We start from the raw sequence: 23,565 nt of genomic DNA on the forward strand, positions 1-23,565 counted from the left end.
GGAAGGCAGTTCAAAAGGAAACAAACAGAGACAAACAGGTCTGTGTTTGCCAGTCGCTTTGCTCAACTGGGGAGGACTGCTGCAAGAGACCCAACACACACCCACTCACACACACACGCGCGTGCGCACTCAGGCACACAGACAACCCTCACATACACACATGCACACACACAGCCCTTTTCTCCTCATCCAAATGGTGACCCCGTTGTTCCCTTGCTCAGGCAAACACACACACATGCTAGCAAACTGTCCCCGGGAAGACAGCATATGTACGTGTGTGTGTGTGTTTCCATGCATACTTGAATTTGTCAGCATCAGTGCCAAGGTGTAGGCTATTGTTGTCCCGGGCCAAAACAAAACCCTGTCACCCCCCCCCCCCCCCCCCCCCCCCCATCCCTCCCAGCACAAGAAGAGACAAGCAGGGGAGCACAGCGGAGATGCGGGGTGAATGGAGGGGAAAGGGAAAAGAATGGAGAGGAAGAGAAGAGAGGAGGAGAGAGAGAGAGAGAGAGGAAAAGAAAACAAAAAAAAGGGCAACTGAAGGGGAAGGATTAGACAGCTGTTTACTGCCATCTCTGGAGGCCAGCAGCAGTCAAAGCTAAGGAGTTTGTCTGCCTCTGGTGGCACTATCCAGTTTACTTTTCATCTCTGCCATCCCACCTCTCCCTCACTTGTATCACTGTTTCAGCCGAACATAACACATTCTTAGCTACATCTTTTCACCACAAAATGACAGCCTAGTAGTTTGAACAGTAGCATATAGGATTGTGCACAACTTGCATTATTTCTACAAGGACTCAGAAATTCTTGCACACTGTTGTCATTGTTTCTGCTCTTTATGGGGATGGTTTCACATCACAAACCTTGTGCTGCTCTTTGTTGTCATGAATAATAGTAGATAGCCAGATTTGTGGGTTTGGACTGTTAGCAAAGCGAGCAAACTGACGCACTGGATCCCAGCAAGCCATAATTTAGAGTTTGGCCATTTTTGAGCTTTGTAGTAGGCTGAATGAAAACAAAAGTAAAATTTCTCCTGTGAAAATTTCTTGTGTGAATCAATTTCTTGTGTGATGTATGGATGTTGGATGATTTCTTTTACTAAATGTACTGTTGTATGAAAATTAGCTGAAGAAGGTGATCAGGGCTCTCATTGTAGGAGAATTGTTTGCATATGTGTGCAGAGAGCTGTATATCAATCCTTGTGTGCAATCAGATTTAAAATGTGAATTAGGTTAAATTTATGAGTGTGTAAAGAACTACATGAATAAAAATGTCAGTGTTTCAGCATCATAGGTATGTATCATTGCTTCCATTTTCTCCTGCTTATTAGGGTATGGATCATGGAAGCAGCAGTTTGAGCAGAGATGCCCAGTCCTCCCTCTCCCTCGCCACCTCTATTAGGTCTTCTGGGGAGAGACTGAGGCATCCGTAAGCTTGCCATCATTTCCTAGAAATGTCCCCGAATTCCCTCACAGTTGGACATACCCAAAACAATTCCATCCATCCAAGCATCACAGCTGGCTCCTTTAAATATGGAGGAGCTGCAGCTCTGTTTTGAGCCCCTCGCGAATGACCGTACTCCTCACCTTATCTCAAAGGATAAGCCCAGATACCCTTCAGAGGAAGCTCATTTATTTCTTGTATCCATAATTCTTTGGGTCACTACCCACACCCTGCAGCCACAAGTGAGGGCAGGAAAATAGATCAGCCAGTAAATGGACAGCTTTGCCTTCATGCTCGGCTTTCTCTCCATCAGAACAGACCGGAATAGCATCACATCTGCATCGCTGCAGACACTGCAGCAATCTGTCAGTCTTCCGCTCCACTCTTCACCTCATGAAAAAGACCCTGACACACTTGAACTCTTTCACATGAGGCAGCAACCTGGAGCAGGCAAACCACTCTTTTCTGCCTGAGAACTATTGCCTCAGATTTACAGGTGCTTATTCACATCCCTAACTCCCCTACATGCAAGTTACAAAAACCCAGTAATTGTGTTTTTTTATGCTATTTTTGCCATTTCTAAAAAAATCTAACTTCTAAATGTCTATAAACAGTTAATAAGTTTCTTAAAAGTGCTTATAATTGTCTTACACGCTAGCAATGAATGTGTTAATGAATCTATTCTTAACACTTATATATATCCTATTAAGCTTCTTACGAGGACATATAAGGGCTTTAATACCTTTTAACTAATGGTGATTTCAAGGGCCTTAATATAAATATGGATTAGGATACAGATACACAACTCTCTATGTACATTTGCAAATAATTGTAGTATTTTTAGCAATATCCTTGTATTACAGAGCAAAGATGCAGTGTGTACAAGATTTCACTGTGCAAGTTTAACCTCACCTACAACCCATTTGATCAGAGATCACTGAACAAGTCAAAACACACACACACACACACACACACACACACTGTAGACAGCCCCGCGTTCTCCCGACTAATTTTCAAAGGCTCTGCAACCATTCTGTGTTTGTTCTCGGCTCGCTCCGTGGCTGCTCTTTCATCATCCACCCGTCATCTGAAAAGCATCTTAAATGATTATGTTTCAGCTTCTCTCTTCTTCTCTCCCCCCCCCCCCCCCCCCCCCCCCCCCCCCCCCCCTTTCTCCATACTTAATCTTGCCTTCATGTTCATGCTCCATTTGAGCTGACGGTACAAAGGTGAATCACAAAAGCCTTCTTTTTTTTTGTTTCAGATTTGTGTCATTTGCACTGTGGAAGCTCTGCCACCCTGTGCCTCAGTGATTTTTTCGGGGTCTGATATGTAACACAACATGATTTTTGCTGGCGCTTTTCAAACTGGCTTCTCTTAAGGTGAAGAGATCAGGAAACAGACTGCAGGCATTTGACTCAGGAGATGTGGTTCACAGTTTATTTTTTTATTTTTTTTTTTGTTTCTTTGGAAGTGCAATTAGAGCAGTGGCTAAGTGTTCTCGTCTGCCTATTAATCCCCAACAATTAATGTGTATGGCATAAAACATACTGGCAACTTTCTTAAAGTGAGATTAATTTGGCAGGGAGAAAGCTGAGTGGGCCTTTGTGGAGCTGGTTATCTTTCCTCAGCAGACTTGGCTAAGCTCTCCAAGCCTGGCGAAAAGAAGAGTGATACAGTGAGTGTGATGCAATGTGGGTCATTTGGATGGCATGAACATCACCAGGTTTTTAGATTGCTCTTCTTGATTGTGTGCAGAATTTACCATGAAGAGAAAGATGGATGCTAGCTATTTATCCCCACCACCACCTTAATGCATAATTGGCTCTCTGTGAAAGATATGTGTGAGCAGTATATACCATGTCTTTTGCATACCTATTTTTGACATACTAACAACATCCTGTCCTTCTGTTTTTAGTTCTCTGTCGGGCCGCATTGTTGGAGGCGTCTGGTGGTTCTTCACTCTCATCATTATCTCATCCTATACTGCCAATCTGGCGGCTTTCCTGACTGTGGAGAGGATGGTGTCTCCTATAGAGAGTGCTGAGGATCTGGCCAAGCAGACAGAGATTGCCTACGGAACGCTGGATGCCGGCTCCACCAAGGAATTCTTCCGGGTGAGGAAACAAAACTGCCTTTCCTGTGCCTGCTTCAAAACAAAACGCCTTCCATTGTGAACTAGCAGTATTTGGAAATGAAGTTATTTTGCAGTGTTATAAGAGCACAAATGTAACAGTAAGTGTAGAATCGCAAAAACACAGGAGTTGTGAGCTCTGCCACTAACAGTGAAAACTGCCAGGAATCTAAATATACTAAGTAGCTACTGATGAAAACAGGATAAATAGTTAAAATGGGATTAAAGTGACATTTTCCAGGATTGTAACTTCAACATTTACCTTTAACATTGAACACCCTAAAGACAGATAATAAAGTATTCATACTGACACTGTCTCTTTCCCTGTACTTCCTTCCCTTTCTTATTAACAATTCTGGCTGTCAGAGGTCCAAAATCGCTGTGTTTGAGAAGATGTGGTCTTACATGAAGGCGGCCGACCCATCTGTGTTTGTCAAAACAACAGACGAGGGTGTGATGAGAGTCAGGAAGTCCAAGGGCAAGTATGCCTACCTGCTGGAGTCCACTATGAATGAGTACATAGAGCAGAGGAAACCCTGTGACACTATGAAGGTGGGAGGCAACCTGGACTCTAAGGGTTATGGAATTGCCACACCAAAGGGCTCCCATCTCAGGTAAACCCCTGCCACTGTAGAGTGGTTGGCTTTTATTTGAGCCTGTGCATGGGCATTATTTCTCGCTTGTTTATTTCAGAGCTCTGCCTTTACTGTATTTGCTCATTTCTGAACATATATATGAGCTTTGGTTGATTTTTGTGCCATTTCATGCACTTTGGTTGTTTTATGCACGTACTGTCATGCTAACTTACAAGTATTAGGATTGATCTTCATCCTTCAAGTGCACTCTAATAAGCTGTAGAAGGCGTGTCATTATTCTCACAATCATCCTCCAACTTTTTGTTCTTATTCATAGTTTGCACATATCGTACAGGCATTTCCAGGATGATCATTCCCATTTTAACCTCTGATCATCTTTATTTCTGTCTGCAATATCGATGTATGCAGCTAGATTAGTCACAGCTGACTTGTGAGCACTAGCAGAAGTGTAAAGTAGGACTATGAGATCTCTCATCCCCTTTAAGCAGCACTTTGTTTCCCTGCTGCCCTCCCATTATGCTCTGAACTCCCTTTTGTTCAGCTGTCACGATGGAAGCGTTCTTTGAAGTATCCCCCTTAAACACACAGATGCATGCAAAAATGGAATTATGCCAGTCATAAACCAATAGGGTCCCCAAAGCAGTGGGATCACATTCCATATGGCTGCTTTACCACTTCAGCCAGAGCTCACACCTCGAATGTGTAGTCAGCAGAGTGGAATTAGTATTTTTGCAACATTTAATGTGATAATTGACATAATGAAGGATAATCCATTCTGAATTTACTTCTGCCATTGATGTCCAAGAGCAACAGCTGTCATTTCACATTACATTAACACCTTAACCAACTTTCCATTTATATTTCTCCCGCAACTACAGAGAGAGTGCAGAAGCTGGTGGCATCTGAAGCTTTTAATCTATTTCTAATAGGCCTCATTCATTTTAATGAAAGGAGCCATATGGGAAGACTTTATTCAAGCTCGCTGTGGATTCATATGGGTTTCCTCCTTGGTTGACAGCCAGAGGTCAGAATGCTGACTAGAACTGTTTCCGAAGCCTCAATCAGATGCTCCTTTTTAAAATTTCATACAAATTAGAATCCGTAAATGAAGTTTAATGCTGCATGAATGATAAGACAAGTTGATATAAAACTGCTACAGCGGACCGCAATGTAGCAGCGGGGCACTGCTAAGGGTGGCCCCTTTTACTCTCTCTCTCTTTGTGTTAATTATTAACCAAGTGATGCAAGTTATTCTCAGGTTGTCATTGTCCTCACAGACGCCTGATGTGGAGTTTCATTAACAGTTACAAACATTTGGGATTGCATGGGTATTATTTTAAAGCATGGCAATCCGAATGACTCAAAATTTCAAATGTCTTCTGCTCATCTGGAAGTGACCCATGAATTCAAAGAGCTGAGTTCAATCGTACCTGCAATGCATGGTTAATGAATCAGTTTGCAATGACCACTGGATATTAGAGAAGAATTACTCTGACTCGTTTTTTTTCTCACCATATCAAATTTGATAGAATATCTGCTGATAACAAGTACAGAACTGATTGCAGTGCTTTCTCATCTAATCAGTTTAAATAGTTCTTGGGACGACCCTAATTAGACATTTATATACTGTCATCTTATTAGATTTTTGCATATGTCAAGTTTTTTTTTTCTAGACAGTAAATGAGATTGATAGTTCTCATTTTGCATTTCAGGCCTGATTGAAAACAGCACTTAAAAAACAATAACTCTTAATTTTGCAGGAATGTCTTCAGAGATCACTTTCTTGTCAGCTCTGTGTAAATGCTGATATTCATTTCTAACATATACAATGTCCAGACATCCACATGTTTGCCTGACAGTTTGCACCATCCCGCTCACATACAGTAACACTCCCTGACAAGTGCTCACGCGCAACCAACTGGCCACACTAACCTACTGGTTCTCCAGAACATCCATGTCCACATACTTCTTCTTGTGACTTCTTTCTTTTTGTCTGATTCCACTGGGCTGAGAAAGAATTCTGAGGTTTTACCAGCTTTGAGAAAACCGTGTTCCCTACAGCTGTGTTGTGTGCACTGAAGGTTGGGGATAGTCACTCTTCTGTGCTCAGTGGTGAGAAAGGCAGAATGTCACCAAACCAAATTGCTCCCGCGGAGAAGAATTGGCACTGATTTGAGCAAAAAAGACAATCAAATAAAGGCTGTTATCTTTACTTTTATGCAAATTCTGATTGCAGATTCTAGCTTTCTGTGATTTGTGGTTGGATAGAGTCTTTGTCAACAGCCTCACAGCTATAGGAAATATGCAAACACACGCGCGCACGCACGCACACTAACCAGACAGAGAGAGAGCTACTCATGGGGATATGCTTTGGATGATGTCTATAGTTGGTCACACAATTTCTTTTTAGCCCGTTACAGAAATAAACTTATCGTAAAAGTGATAGCAGTTAAAACTGTCGGAGCTTCTGCTTGAATTTGTTTCTGCTGTTATTTAAAAATTAATCGGCATCAGCTTCTATTCACAAGAATGCTGTTATGGGTTGAATATTGATAGGTTAGTTGCCATAGCAATTTGTATGCTGGTGCAGCTGAAAGGAAATTACCATCTGTAGTCAGACTTCCGCATCCAAAGCATCTCCATTTATAGTGTTTGCTCTGCCTCTCTCTCTGAGGCCCCTGCTTGGTAAAACCTGACTGTATGGGCACTCAGCATTTAAGCCCATTGCAGGTATAGGAATATCATGTGCACCCAAAGCCAGTACTCCTGCTTTCACATCAGCAGCCAAACGCAGGAGTGCTTCTAATTCTAAGTCAGTGTTGTCATTATCACCACCACCACCATATGACCAATCTTTTTATATCTGTCCCATAGAGTGTCTCCTAATGGTTATCATTTTATATCATTTTCAAGAAACCCAGTAAACCTGGCAGTGTTAAAACTGAACGAGCAGGGCCTCTTGGACAAATTGAAAAACAAGTGGTGGTACGACATGGGAGAGTGCGGCAGCGGGGGCGGGGACTCCAAGGTCAGAGCCAGTTTGATAAACCCTGCGGGTAACCCACCACCACTGAGAGTGGGAGGTGGTGTGGTGTGGGGAGGGGGGGGTAACCGGCAGGCCCACGCTGCACTACTACTCCAGCAACACTTAATCTCTCTGTGGTATGGGGAAGAGCAAAGGAAAAGGACCGAGGGGGGTGATTACCAGGCCTGCGGGGGATGAATTTGAAATCCATAGAGAGGGGAACTTTTGTATCATGTCCCCGGCTTAAACAAAATAGTACTGATTTAAAACTGATCAGTGCCTACTAATTAAAACAGCAAGGTTCCTCATGTTCTGACATTTTGAGGCCCCATGTATCCATTCTAGGACTGTAGGTTCAGCTATCCAATTTGGACAATTTCACATAGGAAAAGATCAAATTAAGACAGCTTTGTTGCATAAGTGCAGGCAGTGTGCCGGTTACCCAAAGTGATATAGTAATACACATCTACTGCCTTAGGGAGCAAACCAACCAAGCTAGATGAAGTATTAATGCATATCACTTTGACTGATGTTTCTGATGATGTTTATGCAACATATCTGTGTGCACGTAGGTGTGGTTTGTGTGATATTTTTCTTTTGGTTTTTCGCCAATAAGCAAATCCAGGCATGTGTATCTATTTGCTGCTCTGTGTCTCTGAATTAATAACATAAAATAACATGGTATAATATGTTATTTATGTTATTCCCTTATGGTTGGAAGAATCCCAGTAAACCTAGCGGTGTTGAAGCTCAATGAGCAAGCCGTCTTAGACAAACTGAAAAACAAATGGTGGTACGATAAAGGGGAGTGTGGCAACAAGGACTCCGGAAGAAAGGTTAGTCTCCAACCCGAACCCGGCACCTCACAGCACCTCCCAGCACATCCCTCCTTCAGTAATAGACCAGCCCCAAGTGTAGCCCTTAAACTCCATTGCACTGAGCAGTACTCCCCATGCGGCTCTGGCAGCTCTACTGTATTGGCCCAAATATAGGATGATGATTAAGGATAACCCTCACCTGCTTCTGGTTGAAAATGCATTAAAATAGACAAATACAATGTGTTTATCAAATTTTCCATGGATTATTAGATTTAAAGACTTTTAAAAAAATACAATAAATCTCAGTTCAGGCTGAAGAATTTGTTAGTGGGAAAACTGCAGAAACAAAAAATTTAGATTTAATAGCTTTGGCTTAAGATTTTATTAATAAGAAGCAAATAAAAATGAAAGTGAACGATAGCCACTCCTTCCAAAGTTCAACTAGTTCAGCTCTCACTGTGGAGAATGAATTGTAAACACTTTGCTATTATGAGTAAGTACATAATGAAAAGATTGTTACATACATCCTTCTTTACTATATATTAATATCTAGCACTGTCTTTCTGGGCCGGCTATAGTCAAAAATGGCACCATTTGACCGCCTGCCCAATCAATTTCTACTGTAACAATAACCTTTACCAAAGAAAATTTTTACTAGTTAAAGTAAGCCTATGCACATATGAACAGCAGCCACATAGCGTGGTAATTTTAATGTCACAGCTGTGCGAAAGGGTCATAAAGTCTGCAGTCCAACTCATTAATATTGGTTTCCAGCGATATCTATTAGACTTTTGCTCCATTTTAAAAAGACCATGTAAATGTTAATGTAAAGCGCCTATGGCATATGCAATATACATGTTACAGACACTGCTAACAGTTGCTATTGTTCCACAACAGACAACAGGTATTTTTATCAAGTGTAGGTGTAGGTGTATTGGGGAGAACAAGCAGACATATTGATGCTTTATTTCATGTGCATTAGATCAGATCTTACTCAGTCCAAAATTCAAAAGCCACATTGTATGGACAAAAGTACTGGGCCGCCTAGAGGAGCTGGAAAGTCATGCCGTGAAGCTCCTGGCACACAGTTTTTGTGCTGATGTTAATGCTAGAGGAGGGTTAGAACTCTGCAGTTACTAAGTCAGCAGAGTGTTGGTGACTTTTACGGACTTTGCACCGCAGCATTGAGCAAATGCAGCCATTTCATAGCTGAGTTGCTGTGGTTCCTAAACGCTTCCACTTGGCAATACCACTTACAGTTCATTGTGGAATATCTAGGAGGGAAGACATTTCATGAACTGACTTGTTGCAGCAGTTGCATCCTATTACAGTACCACACTAGAATTCAGTGAGCTCTCAAGAGTGTTTGTAAATGCAGACCGCATGCCTGAAAACTGTTGAATTCAAAGATTAAGAGGTGTGGCCCAATACTTTTGTCCATGTAATTGTATTTTATGAATCCATACTTGGACGAGTTTTTCACTGAAACAGATTCTCTCATTCATAAAACTTTGACAAGAATTGTAATTTTTATGGTAATTATCCTGCCAGGGGGGTAGCTTAGTAAAAAAAGCTGAGCACGGTCTGATGGTCACAGACTGGCCATCAGAGACCACCTTGTGGCCCTGCTACTGAGTGTACTCAACTGATCATAAAAAAAAACAAAAAAAAAACAGCTTTTGATTGCCAAAAGGAGAAATGTGTTTAGTTTTGTTTGTTTGAAAACGTACACATTTTCACTTTAAAACAGGCCGGCTGGAAATTTCTTGGGGGGGGGGATCAATACCAGCAGATATATGCTGAGGGATAATTTCAAACTCGCTTTCTCAGCAACACGAAAGTAAACTAACTCAATACAGTTTGCTCTGCAGTGTATCGACAGTTCCATTATTCAAAGAAGAACGTCTGCTGTTTTGATTACGAAAAAGTAAATCCTCAAATATGAAATGACCCCACCACCACCACACACACACACACATACTTTTTGAAATGTACTTTCTAGAAACACTGCCTCATAATTGGGTCAGCACTCTGGTGGTACTCTGATGTTTATTTCTTCCCACTGATGCGACTGTGTTGTCAGAGATTTATTGTTCATTACCAGTGTGTAACTAAGCAGTGTGTGGTGGATTAGTTAGGACTGTTAAAATTAATTGCTAAACATTTGGACCATCTAGGTAGAGTGAATCCTTATAAAGCGGACTGTCCAACCCTGCAAACAAATATGAACACACATAAAAGTGTGAGTAAAATTGATAACATTAAATATGTATAGATCAAATATGAATAACTCAAGCAGACTTTTTGAACAAAGGTCTTTTCTGTGGAAAGGAATGAGAAACACAGAAGGACATGAGGTAGAAAGGTGAAGCCATTAGCCATTGGCCTTTCCCTTTATACTTTAGCCTTTATAATAATCTTGGCATTACACTTTTAATGTAAGTTATGCATGTATGGATTCCATGTCAATCCATACTAACCCGGAGTTGCACAAAGTCTGCCCGCTGCACTTGCATGCATCAGAAATTCATGTTATCTACTGCCTACAAGAAGTAGTTTCTCCAGACAGAAAAGCTTTGGCTCTATAGTTCAGATACCTCTGTACGTATCTCTGTGTAACCCAATGAACTCTTACCTTGCTCATACCAACAGTTTTATTGATAGTTTGCGCAGCAGTGTCAAACTATATGCCATGAAGGGCTCAGTCTACAGGGAGCATAGTACAAGCAATATCAGAATACTCTTGAATTGTAAGCAGTTATATTAGAGGTTAGGCTTTATGTGGGATCCGCAATGCAGCTTTTCCCAGTCATAAACTGTATGTAAAGGATAGAGCTTCAGGGTTTGATGAGTAATACTCAACAGATTACCAGTCTCTCTCAGACAGCATCAGCAATTAGCCTAACAAGTAGCCTAATAGTAGAGTAAGCCTTAATTGTAATGTATGCAGATACACCAATCAGGCATAGCATTATGACCGCCTGCCTAATATTGTGTTGGTCCCCCGTTTTGCTACCAAAACAGAGGCATGATCTCCACTAGACCCCTTAAGGTGTGCTGTGGTATCTGCACCAACATGTTAGCAACAGAGCCTTTAAGTCCTGTGAGTTGTGAGGTGGGGTCTCCATGGATCGAACTTGCTTGTCCAGCACATCCCACAGATGCTCAACTGGATTGAGAGCTGGGCAATTTGGAGGCCAAGTCAACACCTCAAACTCATTGTTGTGCTCCTCAAACCATTTCTGAACCATTTTTTGCTTTGTGTCAGGGTGCATTATCCTGTTGTCAGCCATCAGGGAATAACTTTTCCGTGAAAGGGTGTACATGGTCTGCAACAATGCTTAAGTAGGTGGTATGTGTCAGCATGGGGACCCCGACTGATCTGTGGCTATACAGCCCCATATACAACAAACTTCGATGTACTCTGTATTCTAATAACTTTCTATCAGAACCAGTATTTTTGGCAATTTGAGCTACAGTAACTACAATAATGCGTGCCAGCCTTCGGTCCCCACGTGCATCAGTGAGCCTTGGCTGCCTATGACCCTGTTGCTGGTTCACCACTGTTCCATCCTTGGACTACTTTTAATAGATACTGACTGCTGCAAACCGGGAATACCCCACAAGAGCTGCAGGTTTGGAGATACTCTGACCCAGTTGTCTAGCCATCACAGTTGGGCCTTGTCAAACTCATTCAAATGGGCAAGTGAACAAAATTGTTCACTGCTCCCTAATATATCCCACCCACTAACAGGTGCCATGATGGACAGTGTTAGTCACTTCACCTGTTAGTGGTCATAGTGTTATACCTGATTGGTGTATTTATTTAAACAGTCAGTTGATGAAGGTTTTTTTTTTTTGCTTTCCTGCTGAATGCAATGAGGAGATTGATGCTGGTCTCATATCAAAGTGCTAACAATATAGCTAGAGCTAACAGTATTTAAGCTAGCCTGCTCTTTCCAAAGCAAATAAAATAATCCTAGTAGCACCCAAGGGAGTTTCTCACTAAACACATCATAGTTCATTTGTCTTCTATGGCCACAAAATAACCTGGATTAGTCCAGTGTTAATTATTTAGCATTATCTCTACATAGCATACTTGTAGTACTTATTCAGCTTTTTATTTTGCTACACTTTAATCCTCTGCTTGAAAAACTTTCATGTTCTCTCAAGCAACTTTAACTCCCCTCTGTGAAGAGTTGTTTACTGTGTGAAGGGCTAAGACACTTCATGAGTTGCTTTTTTTTCCCCACTGGTTTGTATGTATGTATGTATGTATGTATTACTGTCAATTTTCTCCCACTCATTTATTATATAAAAAAAAGTCTCTGGACCAACTCTGGGAAGATTTGTATATTCAGCTGACCAACATAACTTTAAGATTTAGTTTAGTGTGTTTGGAGGAAAAACTGCAGACTCACTCCTTCATAGCACATAATTTGGCACAGTTCCCCTGCTATAGAGTGTATCTACATATTTGGAGAGGATACAGGCCCAATAGATTTAAATTCAATATTGCCCTTTGGTTTAATATCACTTTATCTAATTAATGCCTGAATTTCAAAGACCACTCACCTTTCCACGCGTCTATTTGAGTGACAAAAAATATTCAAAATATAGTTTAATTAAATAAAATATATCAGTTTGACAGGTTTGCTTATTTAACTCTTAATAATTAAGTCCCTCTGCATATCATCAGCAGGCACAGATGTAATGTAGGGGCCCATGCAGTAGAGATAAATAATCCAAAATATGAAATAATGTCAAACTAAAAACGTGTTTGTGCTGTTGTTGCATGAATGCATGTGTTGTGGGGTGTGTTTATGGACTTGTACCTGTACCCATTTCCTTGCAAAAAAGTAATTATTTAAGAGAAAACTGCCATTTGTGTGGGTTTTGACTTCACATTGTGTAAAATGGAAGTCAGCGTCTAACAGTGTCCGGGGCCTGCCTCACAAAGCGAGTTCCACGCAGTCAGCCTTACACTGGCTGTGGCGTCACGCATACATTATCTTTATTCTGGAGTGTGTTTACGCGAGGATGCACACGCACTTAATGAGAACGGTGTGGCATGCAGAAGAAATGAAAATGTCACTCATGCCTCAGTGGCTGTCTTATCGTAGCACATGACTGATCAGCGTCCCGCTGCGTCCCCACTTTTTGGTCCTTGTGCGTTTATGTCATCACAGAGGGCATGTGTAAGAAAAAACACAACCAGAAGGTACAAAGGCTGAAGAGTTTATAAGACAGAATTCTTTTATCTGATGGGTTGATGAATAGGTGTATTCCATCCCAATGACCGAGGTGTGGAGGTTTTTTTTTTCTCTCTCTCTCTCTGTTTGGACTTCTACTGATTAGAATCAGAATACTAGTCTCCTTATAAAGATAGCCTCTAAATTAGTAGCTTACTTTACTAATTTAATGTAAAATTAAGATTCCTAAATGTGGATAAATGAGCTCAGAAATCTGGAAACAGATTAGTTTCATTATAGCACATGCAAGAGATGAAGTTTCACACAAATAGCCAGTTACAATTCAATAAAAGCGAAACCGTTTCAATTTAGCTTCACATTAGCATAAAGTGACAGGAAGTGAATTAGAGATGCACAGTACTACAATACAGCTAGAGTATGAAATCCTATAAAAACAATATACTCACATGATGTTATTAAATAGGGTTCAATATTAAAGCTGACACTTTAATGTCCTATGTATTCCGTTGCATCTGGCTGTGGGAATTACATAATTTTGTCTGCCTCTCATATGAAGAATGCAATAAATCCCAACTTAATGTAAGACAAAGCATAACCTAAAAATGTTTGATTATGTTACTTCTGTAGATACAAAATGGAGCAGAGCATTATTTGTGAAATAAGGCTTTTGTTCCTCCTGTTTGCAATATACAATAGTGTCATTACAGGTTAGCGTTACTTCAGATTTTCTGTTCTCGTAGTGACGAAATAAGTAAGTTATGTAAATGTGGGCAGTCACCTAAAGCTCATCATTGCAGTTAACTTGCAGCAGCTTTCGGAAGTACCTTCTTTACTTGCTGGTTTGTCAGAAGACTAGCCGTGCTACAAATTATTCATGATATCCTTTTTATGGGGACAGGTGATAAAATGAGCCAAATGTTGAGGGAGCATTTCTAAGCCCAGGATTCATGCTTAAGGATGTTTTGATGAATCATTGGACCCTGCAGTGGGTATCAGTCTGTGCCAACATAAATTCACTGGGGCCCTCTGACTGGAACACCATTCTCTAACTTTGACTCATCATACCTTAAAGCTGCCTTTTGAGTCCTACGTTCCCTTTCCTAACATTTTTGTACTGCCTACCGTTTTGTGAGAGCCTCTGTTTTGTAACTGCACGCACACAAATCTTTCAAATATTTATGAGTTAACTTTCTCTGGAAAGTAAAGTCATTGAACCAGTTTTACAGAATAACTCTGTGCCCGTTTTTAATTAATTTATTTTTTTTTTTTCCCAGATAAGAAAGCCAAAGTTAAATCTAAAATGAATCTGCTAATATATTAATACCTGCTTTGTGAGGCAGGCCTCTGAAATGTGTTGTTAGCATTACTGGTTTGTTTTTGTGTGTTATGTGTGTCTTCTCTTGTTGACTTTTACTACTTTGTCTTCATGTGCTTATATAGTTAAGGCTTTTACTTTGCAGTGTGGGTTTCTACTCCTAAGTAAGTAAGTTTGGTTTAGTATGGGTTATACAGTACTGTGCAAAAGTCTTGAGCCATCCCTCATAATTTTTTGTTTTTTGTTTCCAAGGAACCAAATTATTGTTCAGACTTCTTGAGCAACAGTTCTCCAGCCTTTCTTTTCCTTCACTCATTTTGAGTCCATTCCTTGTACCTGAAGCCACTGAACACTGAGCTATGAGTCATTCAAGCATAAAAAGGCACCTAAGTCAAGGGATGAACCAGTGTTTTGTCTACATTTATGTAACAGACAACTTAGCAAAGGACCAGTTTTCAAACTGTATCTTTAGGCACTTTGCTACTAGCAGCCTGTCACCAAACTTGTTCACATTTCTTTAGTTGAATCGATGAAAAATGCCAAAGATAACACAGTTTGTCAGGCATAAACTAGCATTTTTCCATCAACAAAGAGCTCTTATCCAAAAACTTGGCATATCTCGACATGGTGTCCAGTGTGTCCATAAAAAAAAAAACTGGACAAGTGGAGGATAAAAGAAGAAGTGGCAGGCTTAAAAAAAAAAACTATCTTCAGCAAATGAACCGTATCTGAAAGTCATGCCCATTAGAAACAGTAAAAAGAGCTGACACAGGACCTGAGAGATGCATCTGATCCTTCAGCTGATCCAGCTGCTGTTCACCAAAGCCTCATCAGAAATGGTCTCAGTGGACGGGTGGCTGTCAAGAAGCCATTCTTAAGGATGGGAAACAGGGAGAAAAGGCTGAGGTATGTCAAATTACACAAAACTGGGCTGAAAATCAGTGGCAACAGGTCCTATGAAATGATGGGTGAGTATGTATAGAGGAGGTCAAGCGAGCAGTCCTACAGTGAGTGTCTACAGCCATCTGTAAAAAACGATGGGGGCTCTGTCATGGATTGAGACTGCATTTCAGCCAGTGATGTTGGCGATCTTGTCAAAAGTGATAGAATTATGAAGGCAGAAAAGTACCGTCAGATTTTTTTTGATAATGCCATCTGGAAATTATGAGATTGGCAACACTGATTGGCTTCATTTTTCAGCGTGACAATGATCTCAAACATACTGCCAATTTCCATGAATGGTTGACAGGTTTCAATAAATCGCTGCACCTATTTCCAGTTTTACTAGGAAAAATATGAAGAAATGAGGGGTGGCTCAAGATTTTTGCACAGTAGATTATGTCATTTTGCTCTGTATGTATTCCACTGGAGTCATTTCATGTATGATTTTTGTTTGTGAAACGTATTTTATAGCTATAGTGTGTGTGTGTGTGTGTGTGTGTGTGTGTGTGTGTGTGTGTGTGTGTGTGTATCTGTGAGAGTCAAATTTGATGTCATATACTGCTGCCACTATCACTCCTCACCACTTGGCTCCGCCTTCCTCCCTCCAGGACAAGACGAGTGCTCTGAGCCTCAGCAATGTGGCGGGAGTCTTCTACATCCTGATCGGAGGCCTGGGCCTGGCCATGCTGGTGGCACTGGTGGAGTTCTGCTACAAGTCCAGGACCGAGTCGCGCCGAATGAAGGTGTCAACTGCGCGAGCTGCAGCTGCCTCAGCCGCTCAGGCCTTTCACTGCTCAGCCTTAGACAGTGGTGCTAGCGCCCCCTACACAGAGTTGCAGAGCTACGGCCTGTACGCCAACAACACTGTTAAGATATAAGGGCAGAGCACAGCCACGGGGTAGGAAATGCTGTGATCAAGCCATGATGATGATGATGATGATGATGATGATGATGATGATGATGACATCTGCCTCCACCCCCCCGCCCATCTAACCGTGATCACAGTAGGGCCTCTCACGGCTTCCACCACAGTGCAAACGCTCTCCTGTACTTCTCTCTACCTCTGCCGCTCCCCCGCTCAGTCTTTATGTCACTGATCTCCTGCAGTATTGTTCAATCACTTGATTCCAAAATTGCCCTTATGCCTGTTTCGCCATGTTCAAGAAGTAAGTTTTCAGTGCAGTCAATCAGATTTTCATGTGTTAATGTGGCAAGATTGTTATAAAAATGCATATAGCATTTTTTTTTTAGTCAGTTTGCCTTTAAAGTTGCACATGGATGTCATTAAAGGCATGCATTACTTGTTACATGTTTTAGCTCTGACTTTTATTTCCTTCCTGATGATGTGGTTAAGTACATATGTTGCTTTTTTTATTTCACAGTACACAATGTTCCTCACAGGCCTTTTATTAAATCCCATTACTTCACTCATTACAATAATCTACCACAGCACAGGTATAAAGGCAATTTGAATCACAGTGGTACATCTATCTACTTCTGTCCCTCTGAGCAATTCTTTCCCCTTCTCCTTCTTCTCTTTTTGCTGACTGTCTCGCAAACGCAGCCCCCATTGTGGTGAACATCGTTTATATGTATACCATAAGGCAGACTTGGTGCGGCTCGCATGTCTTCCATCACTGCTTTGACCTAGAAAAGTCTAACTTAAACTGTTGTTATGTTCACAGATCTTAAATGTAGGACTTGTTGCTTGATATTTTACTGGTAGATATGAGGTTTCTTCTTTAGCAGCTGTTAGTTATCGGCTTCATGGATCAATTCGCAACAAACAACCTCTTGATTTATCCTTCCAGCTTCAAAGCCCCTCAGGGCACACCGCTATCGTTTTCATGTAAACAGAAAAAAGGCAAGCCAGGCCCAATGCAAGGAGTGATGGTCTACATGAATCTCTTATGTTTTAATCAGCCCACGAAGAGGCACCTGATCAGTATGCTGAAGAGAATGGCAAGGAGCCTATTAGTCCAGCGGTGTCTTTATACTGTTTGGCTTGAAAAGAAACAACAACACCGTTCCAATTAGAGGCCGGTGTAATTCTCCAATCCCTGTGTAGCACTTACCGGTCGCTCCAGACCGCACTTGCTTTGCCCAATTTAATCAGCTACAGAATGCGGACAGACACTGAAGAGGCACACGTGGGCACGTGCACACACACACTCACACACACACACACACACACACAAGCATCACACATCATTAAGTCAGCTTTCAAGCCCAGTGGCTTTTATTGCGCTAGACTGGAGAATGAAGCTATTAAACCAATGAGTGAAGGCGCAGCTCCCTTCTCACTGCCCACCCTTCACTCTGCTCCTCCTGTTACAAATTAGGGCATTTGATGCACAGTGTCTGGTACCAGGATTTTAACACCCGCAAATATCGCTCAGACCCTAATAAGGAGGGTAAAAAAAAAACAGCACCCTTTGACTCTTAACAGTTCATCCTGCACCAGATTTTCTTGGCGTGCCAGCACCACATTCAGAAAGGAACATATACACACGTACAGAGTTATCTATTTAGTCATGTAAAAAAAAAAAAAAACTGCATATTATTCTGCAGACATGTCTGTGTGCTGCTAGCTCAAATTGTTGCATTCACTGTTCTGATTAAAAGATTATGCATGTGTGTGTATAATTGACCAAAATCTGATGTGCAGACCAACTGTAATGTTTTTGTTTCTAACAGCAATCCATCAACGACGCCATGCGCTGCTCCACCCTGACCAGGATGAGTGGCAACGGGAGCGGCGGAGAGAACGGACGAATCCTCACCCACGACTTCCCCAAGACCGTTCAGACGCTGCCCTGCATGAGCCACACCGCCAGCATGGGACTGGGTGCCTCCGGCATATGATCATCATATTACTGTGCTGGCGGCGAGGGGATAGGCAGGGTGGGGCAGAAGATGAAGAGCACAGGACTCTAATAACTTCAAAAACCATGGCTGTCCAGTTTGACCCATCTATTCTCCCGGCTATCCCAACTTGAACAAAACGTACTGCCAAAATGGACTCTTTAACCGCTCCTTGCAAATGATGAACAGAAAATCGCAACATTTTTTAAAAAAAATAAGTGGGTGTTTGAAAAATAGATACCGAAAAAAAAGAAGGGAAACGTGCTGCAATAAAGAAGTCGTCAGCTGGGTGTGTTTTTGGATATTATTTTTTTTTCTACTGTGTTCATTTATGTGGGAAAAAAAAATAATTTTATTCTTCAGTGTGACGCCTGCGCTGTGCCATTTCGATGGAGCTGTTGACGTTAGTCTGCTTGTGCAATATCTTCACCTCCACTGTTGACCCTGTACTACCTAGATGCTTTCTGATGGCTGATGGGTCATGTCTTTGCACAGATGTGGCAGAGGAGGACAAACACTTGTGACTGCTACAATGATTTGATATTGTTTTGGGGGACATCTCCACCCGCTTTCACTCCTACATTTACACTCCATTTTTTTGAAGGACAAAGTGCTCAGTGTAGCATAGCCAGTTTTTGTGCGATAGTGGTTTACACTGGAGTAATAGCGCAGAGAAGTTTGTCGCACCTATTTTGCATTGCTTTATGTTTAAATGAAGGTTAATGATGTTTGAATCAAAAGCTGACCAGGCTACAACAAACAAGCATTGCTGCTAGACCTCATTGAACACGTCATGCCTTGTCTTGGTGCCACATCAGCATTCAAATGCGGAACACTGTACACTGTAACACTTGTTGCTACTGGGTCATTTATGTGGCCCTCAGATTGAGTTTTAGCACTTACATCGATCATAAAAGCAGTCACCGGGCAGATTCATAAATGCTCACCTCGACCTATGTGAAAAAGACAGAATGGAGAAGATACAATGACACATTATTCTATGGCTATGTACAGTACTGAGTGACCTTACACTGTATTCTGCTGTTGTGACATTCATAGCACATCCACTGATATACTGTTCAGTACATGCACTCTCCGTATACTGCGAGCGGAAAATCTAGATGTAGATTGTGTGCGGCCTGCGAATGGAAAGGTGGCTTCCTTGCTGTTGCTAGCTAGCAGAGCAAGGAGGCACGATTGATTCAGTCGATGTGACTGATAGATTTGTAGTCAGTATTACCATCAGAAGTCAAGGTTATGGTGATCACTGCGCTGCTTGGCTCTCCCGAGTTCTCCCTTTCAGATCACATCAAGTGTCGAGAAATCGGAGTGACAGGCCTGGGATATTAGAGGGCAGAGATGACAGAGGGCAGACAGCCTAGGTTTGGCATTTAGGCCTTAAAGGACGATTCCATACCGGACCATTTCAGTACATTTAACATAAAACAACTGTCGGCGATGTGCTTTGCATTTCCTGGCCCATTTTGTCACACAATATGGTAATTTATATTCTTATGAATATGTGTCCAACAGCAGAAAACAAACCTTTAGCTAATTCTGTGAGTTAGAATGAAAAAGATGATGTAACAGGAGAGAAAAACTGGGATTTTTTCTTATTTTTTTTTCTTATTGACAACAGGACCGACAATTTTCTGCTACACAATTTTCAGTTTTGGTTATTTTACATTAGAATAGTTTCAGTATTTTGCTGCTGTCTGTACTCCTTTTACTTGTTTGACATACGCAGGAAAAATGTGTTCTCACATATTTCTGTGTGAAGATGTTTTAATCAACACATGATGACAGTGTTGACCCCCTATCGTTGTCAGGAGGGTCCTGTTTATCAATAAATTATAATGGGCCTCATTCAGAAACAGCTTAAACTATGCGTTTGAACACTTTACACACAAATCAGAGATTCATGAATATTCTTAAAGTAATTATTAAAGTATCACACATTTGTTTTCATGTATGAAAATAGTTTTTATATATGCAAACAAATGAACTGCCTCCAACTATGTACCAACAAATGACAGTCAGGCTGTATTTTTTTCATTAAGTGCAGAGCATATTAAAACCTAATTGAATTTATTAGGGAACAATGCTTAAAGCCATTAATACATCTGCCAGATGTTTTAAATAATTAAGTGGCTGTCCCACTTATACATGTTTGTTGAGTAACTGTGGGGAATCTGTCCTCTGACAGATCAGGTGGTCCTTGCCCTCCCTTTTTGTTCTCCTGTTTTTTCTTTTTATCAAATTTAATGCAATCTTTTTTCTCCTTCACCTGAGCCACAATCTGTGTCTCAAGAGACACAGAATTCACCAGGCCAGGCTTTTTTTTTTTTTCAACTCTATTTTTTCTTCTTTTTTGCTTGAATTGCTTCTTTTTTAGAACAACTTCAACAATTTTCCATGATACCCCTCTCTGTATTTTCTTTACATAGAGAAACGACCACGTAGCGGGATGCTGACTGCAAACAGTGAACAGACCTGTCATTTTAGAAAAATTGTGAACGCACACACAGTGATAGGAAATATATTGGTGATTGTGCGCTTATCGTGAATGCACAAATACACATAAGTGGAGACAGTCCAGTGTTTTAGCTTTTCCCATATTTTTCCCAGGCTTGCACATTTTTGCAACAAACGTGTAATGCCTTGATATTCTTCAGCATTTTTGTGTTTTGCCAAAAACATTTGTTATCTGAATGTTACAGTGTTACAGCAGTATAACTCACAAGTGCAGGATAAAGTCAAGAAAATCTGCAGTGCCCTGCTATGTGGTATTGAAGGGAAATTTCAGCAGGTGGCTCAATGATATGTTTTAGGGAGTATCAGAGCAATAAGTTACAGTATCAGGCTTTGACTATACAGATCATTTTCATTATGTGAGATCAGTAATCCTTGCTGGTTTTGGTCTTTTTGTTTGGATTTATTTGACAATAATTTTAAAAAATATAGACTTCTGCCAAATTGATCCTTTAAAGGCAACAGTCAACACATCACAGCCTGGAGCTATGTAAAGGATGCATTATGTGCCTTCAGCCAGCATGAACATCTTTTCCTCTTACATAGCTATCACTCCACCTCTGTCCACCTCCACAAATATTCTGCTGCGGAGTACAGCAGTTTCCCGTACCCAAAATGTAAAAAGGCTTTCAAGTCAATATAGGAAATGCTGACGTTTAAGTACACGAAGCAAGTTGAGGAAAAAGTAGGTAAAAATTAAAGTAAAAAAAAAAGAAGTGGGACATAATTAGAGTCATTGAAAAGAGGGGGAAAAAATTATGAAATGCATCGACCATCATCACTGGCTTGATATCTGCGTGTCTTAACAGTGTCCAAGGGTGCGATTTTAGTTTAAGGTGACTGGAAGGTTGAATGGGATTTTCACTGCTGTTGGATGCCAGAGGTCAGCTTTAGATTATGTACTGCAGAATCTAGCTGACCTCTCATATCACAGCCTGTACAAAGGCAGCACTCATCCTCTGCTTCCACAAATGGATGTGTTTTACCCCCCACCCCAGTTTGTTTCTTTTTCTTTCTTTCTTTTTTGTTTTTTTTTAAGGGTACCAAATCTAATCTAGGACCTCTCTTTCCGCCACATCTTCATATAAGCGAGAAAAGTGGGCAAGCAGAACTCATACATATCTCCATGTGTTATGTATATAAAAGGATTTTTTCTCTTCCCCCAGTGAAAATGTTTGTTCTCCTTTAAATCAAGCCTCAGTGTACCAGAATTAGTTCCCCGCTGTGTGAATACTTTTTTCTTTCCTCCTCCATATGCGTCTTCTTTTACTGATGATGTATTAATTATTACAACAGCACAGCACTCTTCAGTGGAGGCTTTATCTTGGGAAATATGTTTTATATGGCATAACAGGATTTGTAAAAAACAAAATTAAAAAGTTTTTAAAAAAGGACACTCTGTGTTTGTACTATAAAAGAAATTTGGGTGCCAGCAAAAGGGGCACTTTGAAGGCTATAAAAAGTCAAACACACACTGATGTTAAATAATCTGCAGATGCTTTTGTTGTTCGAAGCAAGTTTTGAGTTTTTAATTTTAATTTAATCTCCTGTTGTATTTTTTTTTTTTTTAAGTGCTTGAAATTTAACACCGTGTGATTATTTCCTTTTCACAGTACTTTTACTACTGGAATCTAATCACAGTTTGATCACCAGAAATGCTGTCTTTTTGTTTGTTTGTTTGTTTGTTTTTTTTAACTTTGGACAGGTTAAAATTGAGTTTTAAAATTCAAAGTTCAATAAATGGGTTCACAGTTTTAATCAAAATAAAAATAAAAGAATACAGAATCCTGTTAGGAGTCAGACTTTTGAGAAATCTTTTTTTTTTTTTCTTTTCTAACCAAAGTGTCCTGAAAAGAAGTCATCATGCTTTTGTAACTGAATAAAGGAATAAACTATGGATATTTGCTCAGTTTTATTTCCACAAGAGTCATAAATCTCACTCCGTGCCTTAGGCAAATGGGATATGACTTTAGATATTACAAGCAGAGAAGGATAAAGCGCTGCCCGGGTCTGAAAGGAGTGCACTGATCCAAAAAATAATAATAATCTGAGGCAGTCTGTCTTTATTTGAAAGAGGAAGAAGGAAGACAGCGTTACATAAGCTGCTAGACAATTAAACAGAAACAATCAGGGTCATAGAGATTAGTGAGTACAGACATTTAATCAAGCGTCAACTCAATGTGCAATTCACTGGAATTAATTGGCATTTGTAATATGCATCATTTGCTTGTATAAAAACAGGAAAGTGCATATGCACTATCAAAGAAAAAAGAGAGGGGTATGTTATTTCAGAAGGCATTTAATAGGTTTTTTGATACCAGTGGATGTAGATGAGTCTGTCTCTCTGTGTTAGCCCTGCAAAAGACTGGCAGCCTGTCCAGGGTGTACCACGCCTCTCGCCCTATGGCAGCTGGGATAGGCTCCAGCCACCATGCAACCCTGAATTGGATAAGTGGAAGAAAATTGATGGATGGATGGATGGATGGATGGATGGATGGATGGATGGATGGACGAGAAATATGTGGGGAGTAAAGGGGTAATGACATGTTTCATTCCACGTGAGGCCATGACTGCAGTGTGGGAAATAATTATTTGATCTCCTGCTGAAAAGTCTCTAATTTTTATGGTAGTTTCATTTTAATGGAGAGAGACAGAATATCAACCAAAAATTATACAGAAAAC

At 40.7% G+C, this 23,565-nt stretch overlaps 1 protein-coding gene across 1 annotated transcript in view; it reads left to right on the plus strand.

Annotated features, from left to right (window-relative positions):
- The window catches only part of gria1a (glutamate receptor, ionotropic, AMPA 1a), a 74,174-nt gene extending 51,394 nt beyond the window's left edge, over window positions 1–22,780 (plus strand). The window contains exons 12-16 of the mRNA XM_030738785.1: window positions 3,362–3,560; window positions 3,944–4,191; window positions 7,087–7,201; window positions 16,095–16,229; window positions 18,184–22,780. Coding sequence (XP_030594645.1) covers window positions 3,362–3,560; window positions 3,944–4,191; window positions 7,087–7,201; window positions 16,095–16,229; window positions 18,184–18,351 — 865 coding nt within the window. The 3' untranslated portion in view covers window positions 18,352–22,780. The remainder of the gene's footprint in view (window positions 1–3,361; window positions 3,561–3,943; window positions 4,192–7,086; window positions 7,202–16,094; window positions 16,230–18,183) is intronic.
- Window positions 22,781–23,565: the final 785 nt, after the last annotated feature.

This window comes from Archocentrus centrarchus, chromosome 10 (assembly GCF_007364275.1).
Source record: "Archocentrus centrarchus isolate MPI-CPG fArcCen1 chromosome 10, fArcCen1, whole genome shotgun sequence".
Taxonomy (NCBI): Eukaryota; Metazoa; Chordata; class Actinopteri; order Cichliformes; family Cichlidae; genus Archocentrus; species Archocentrus centrarchus.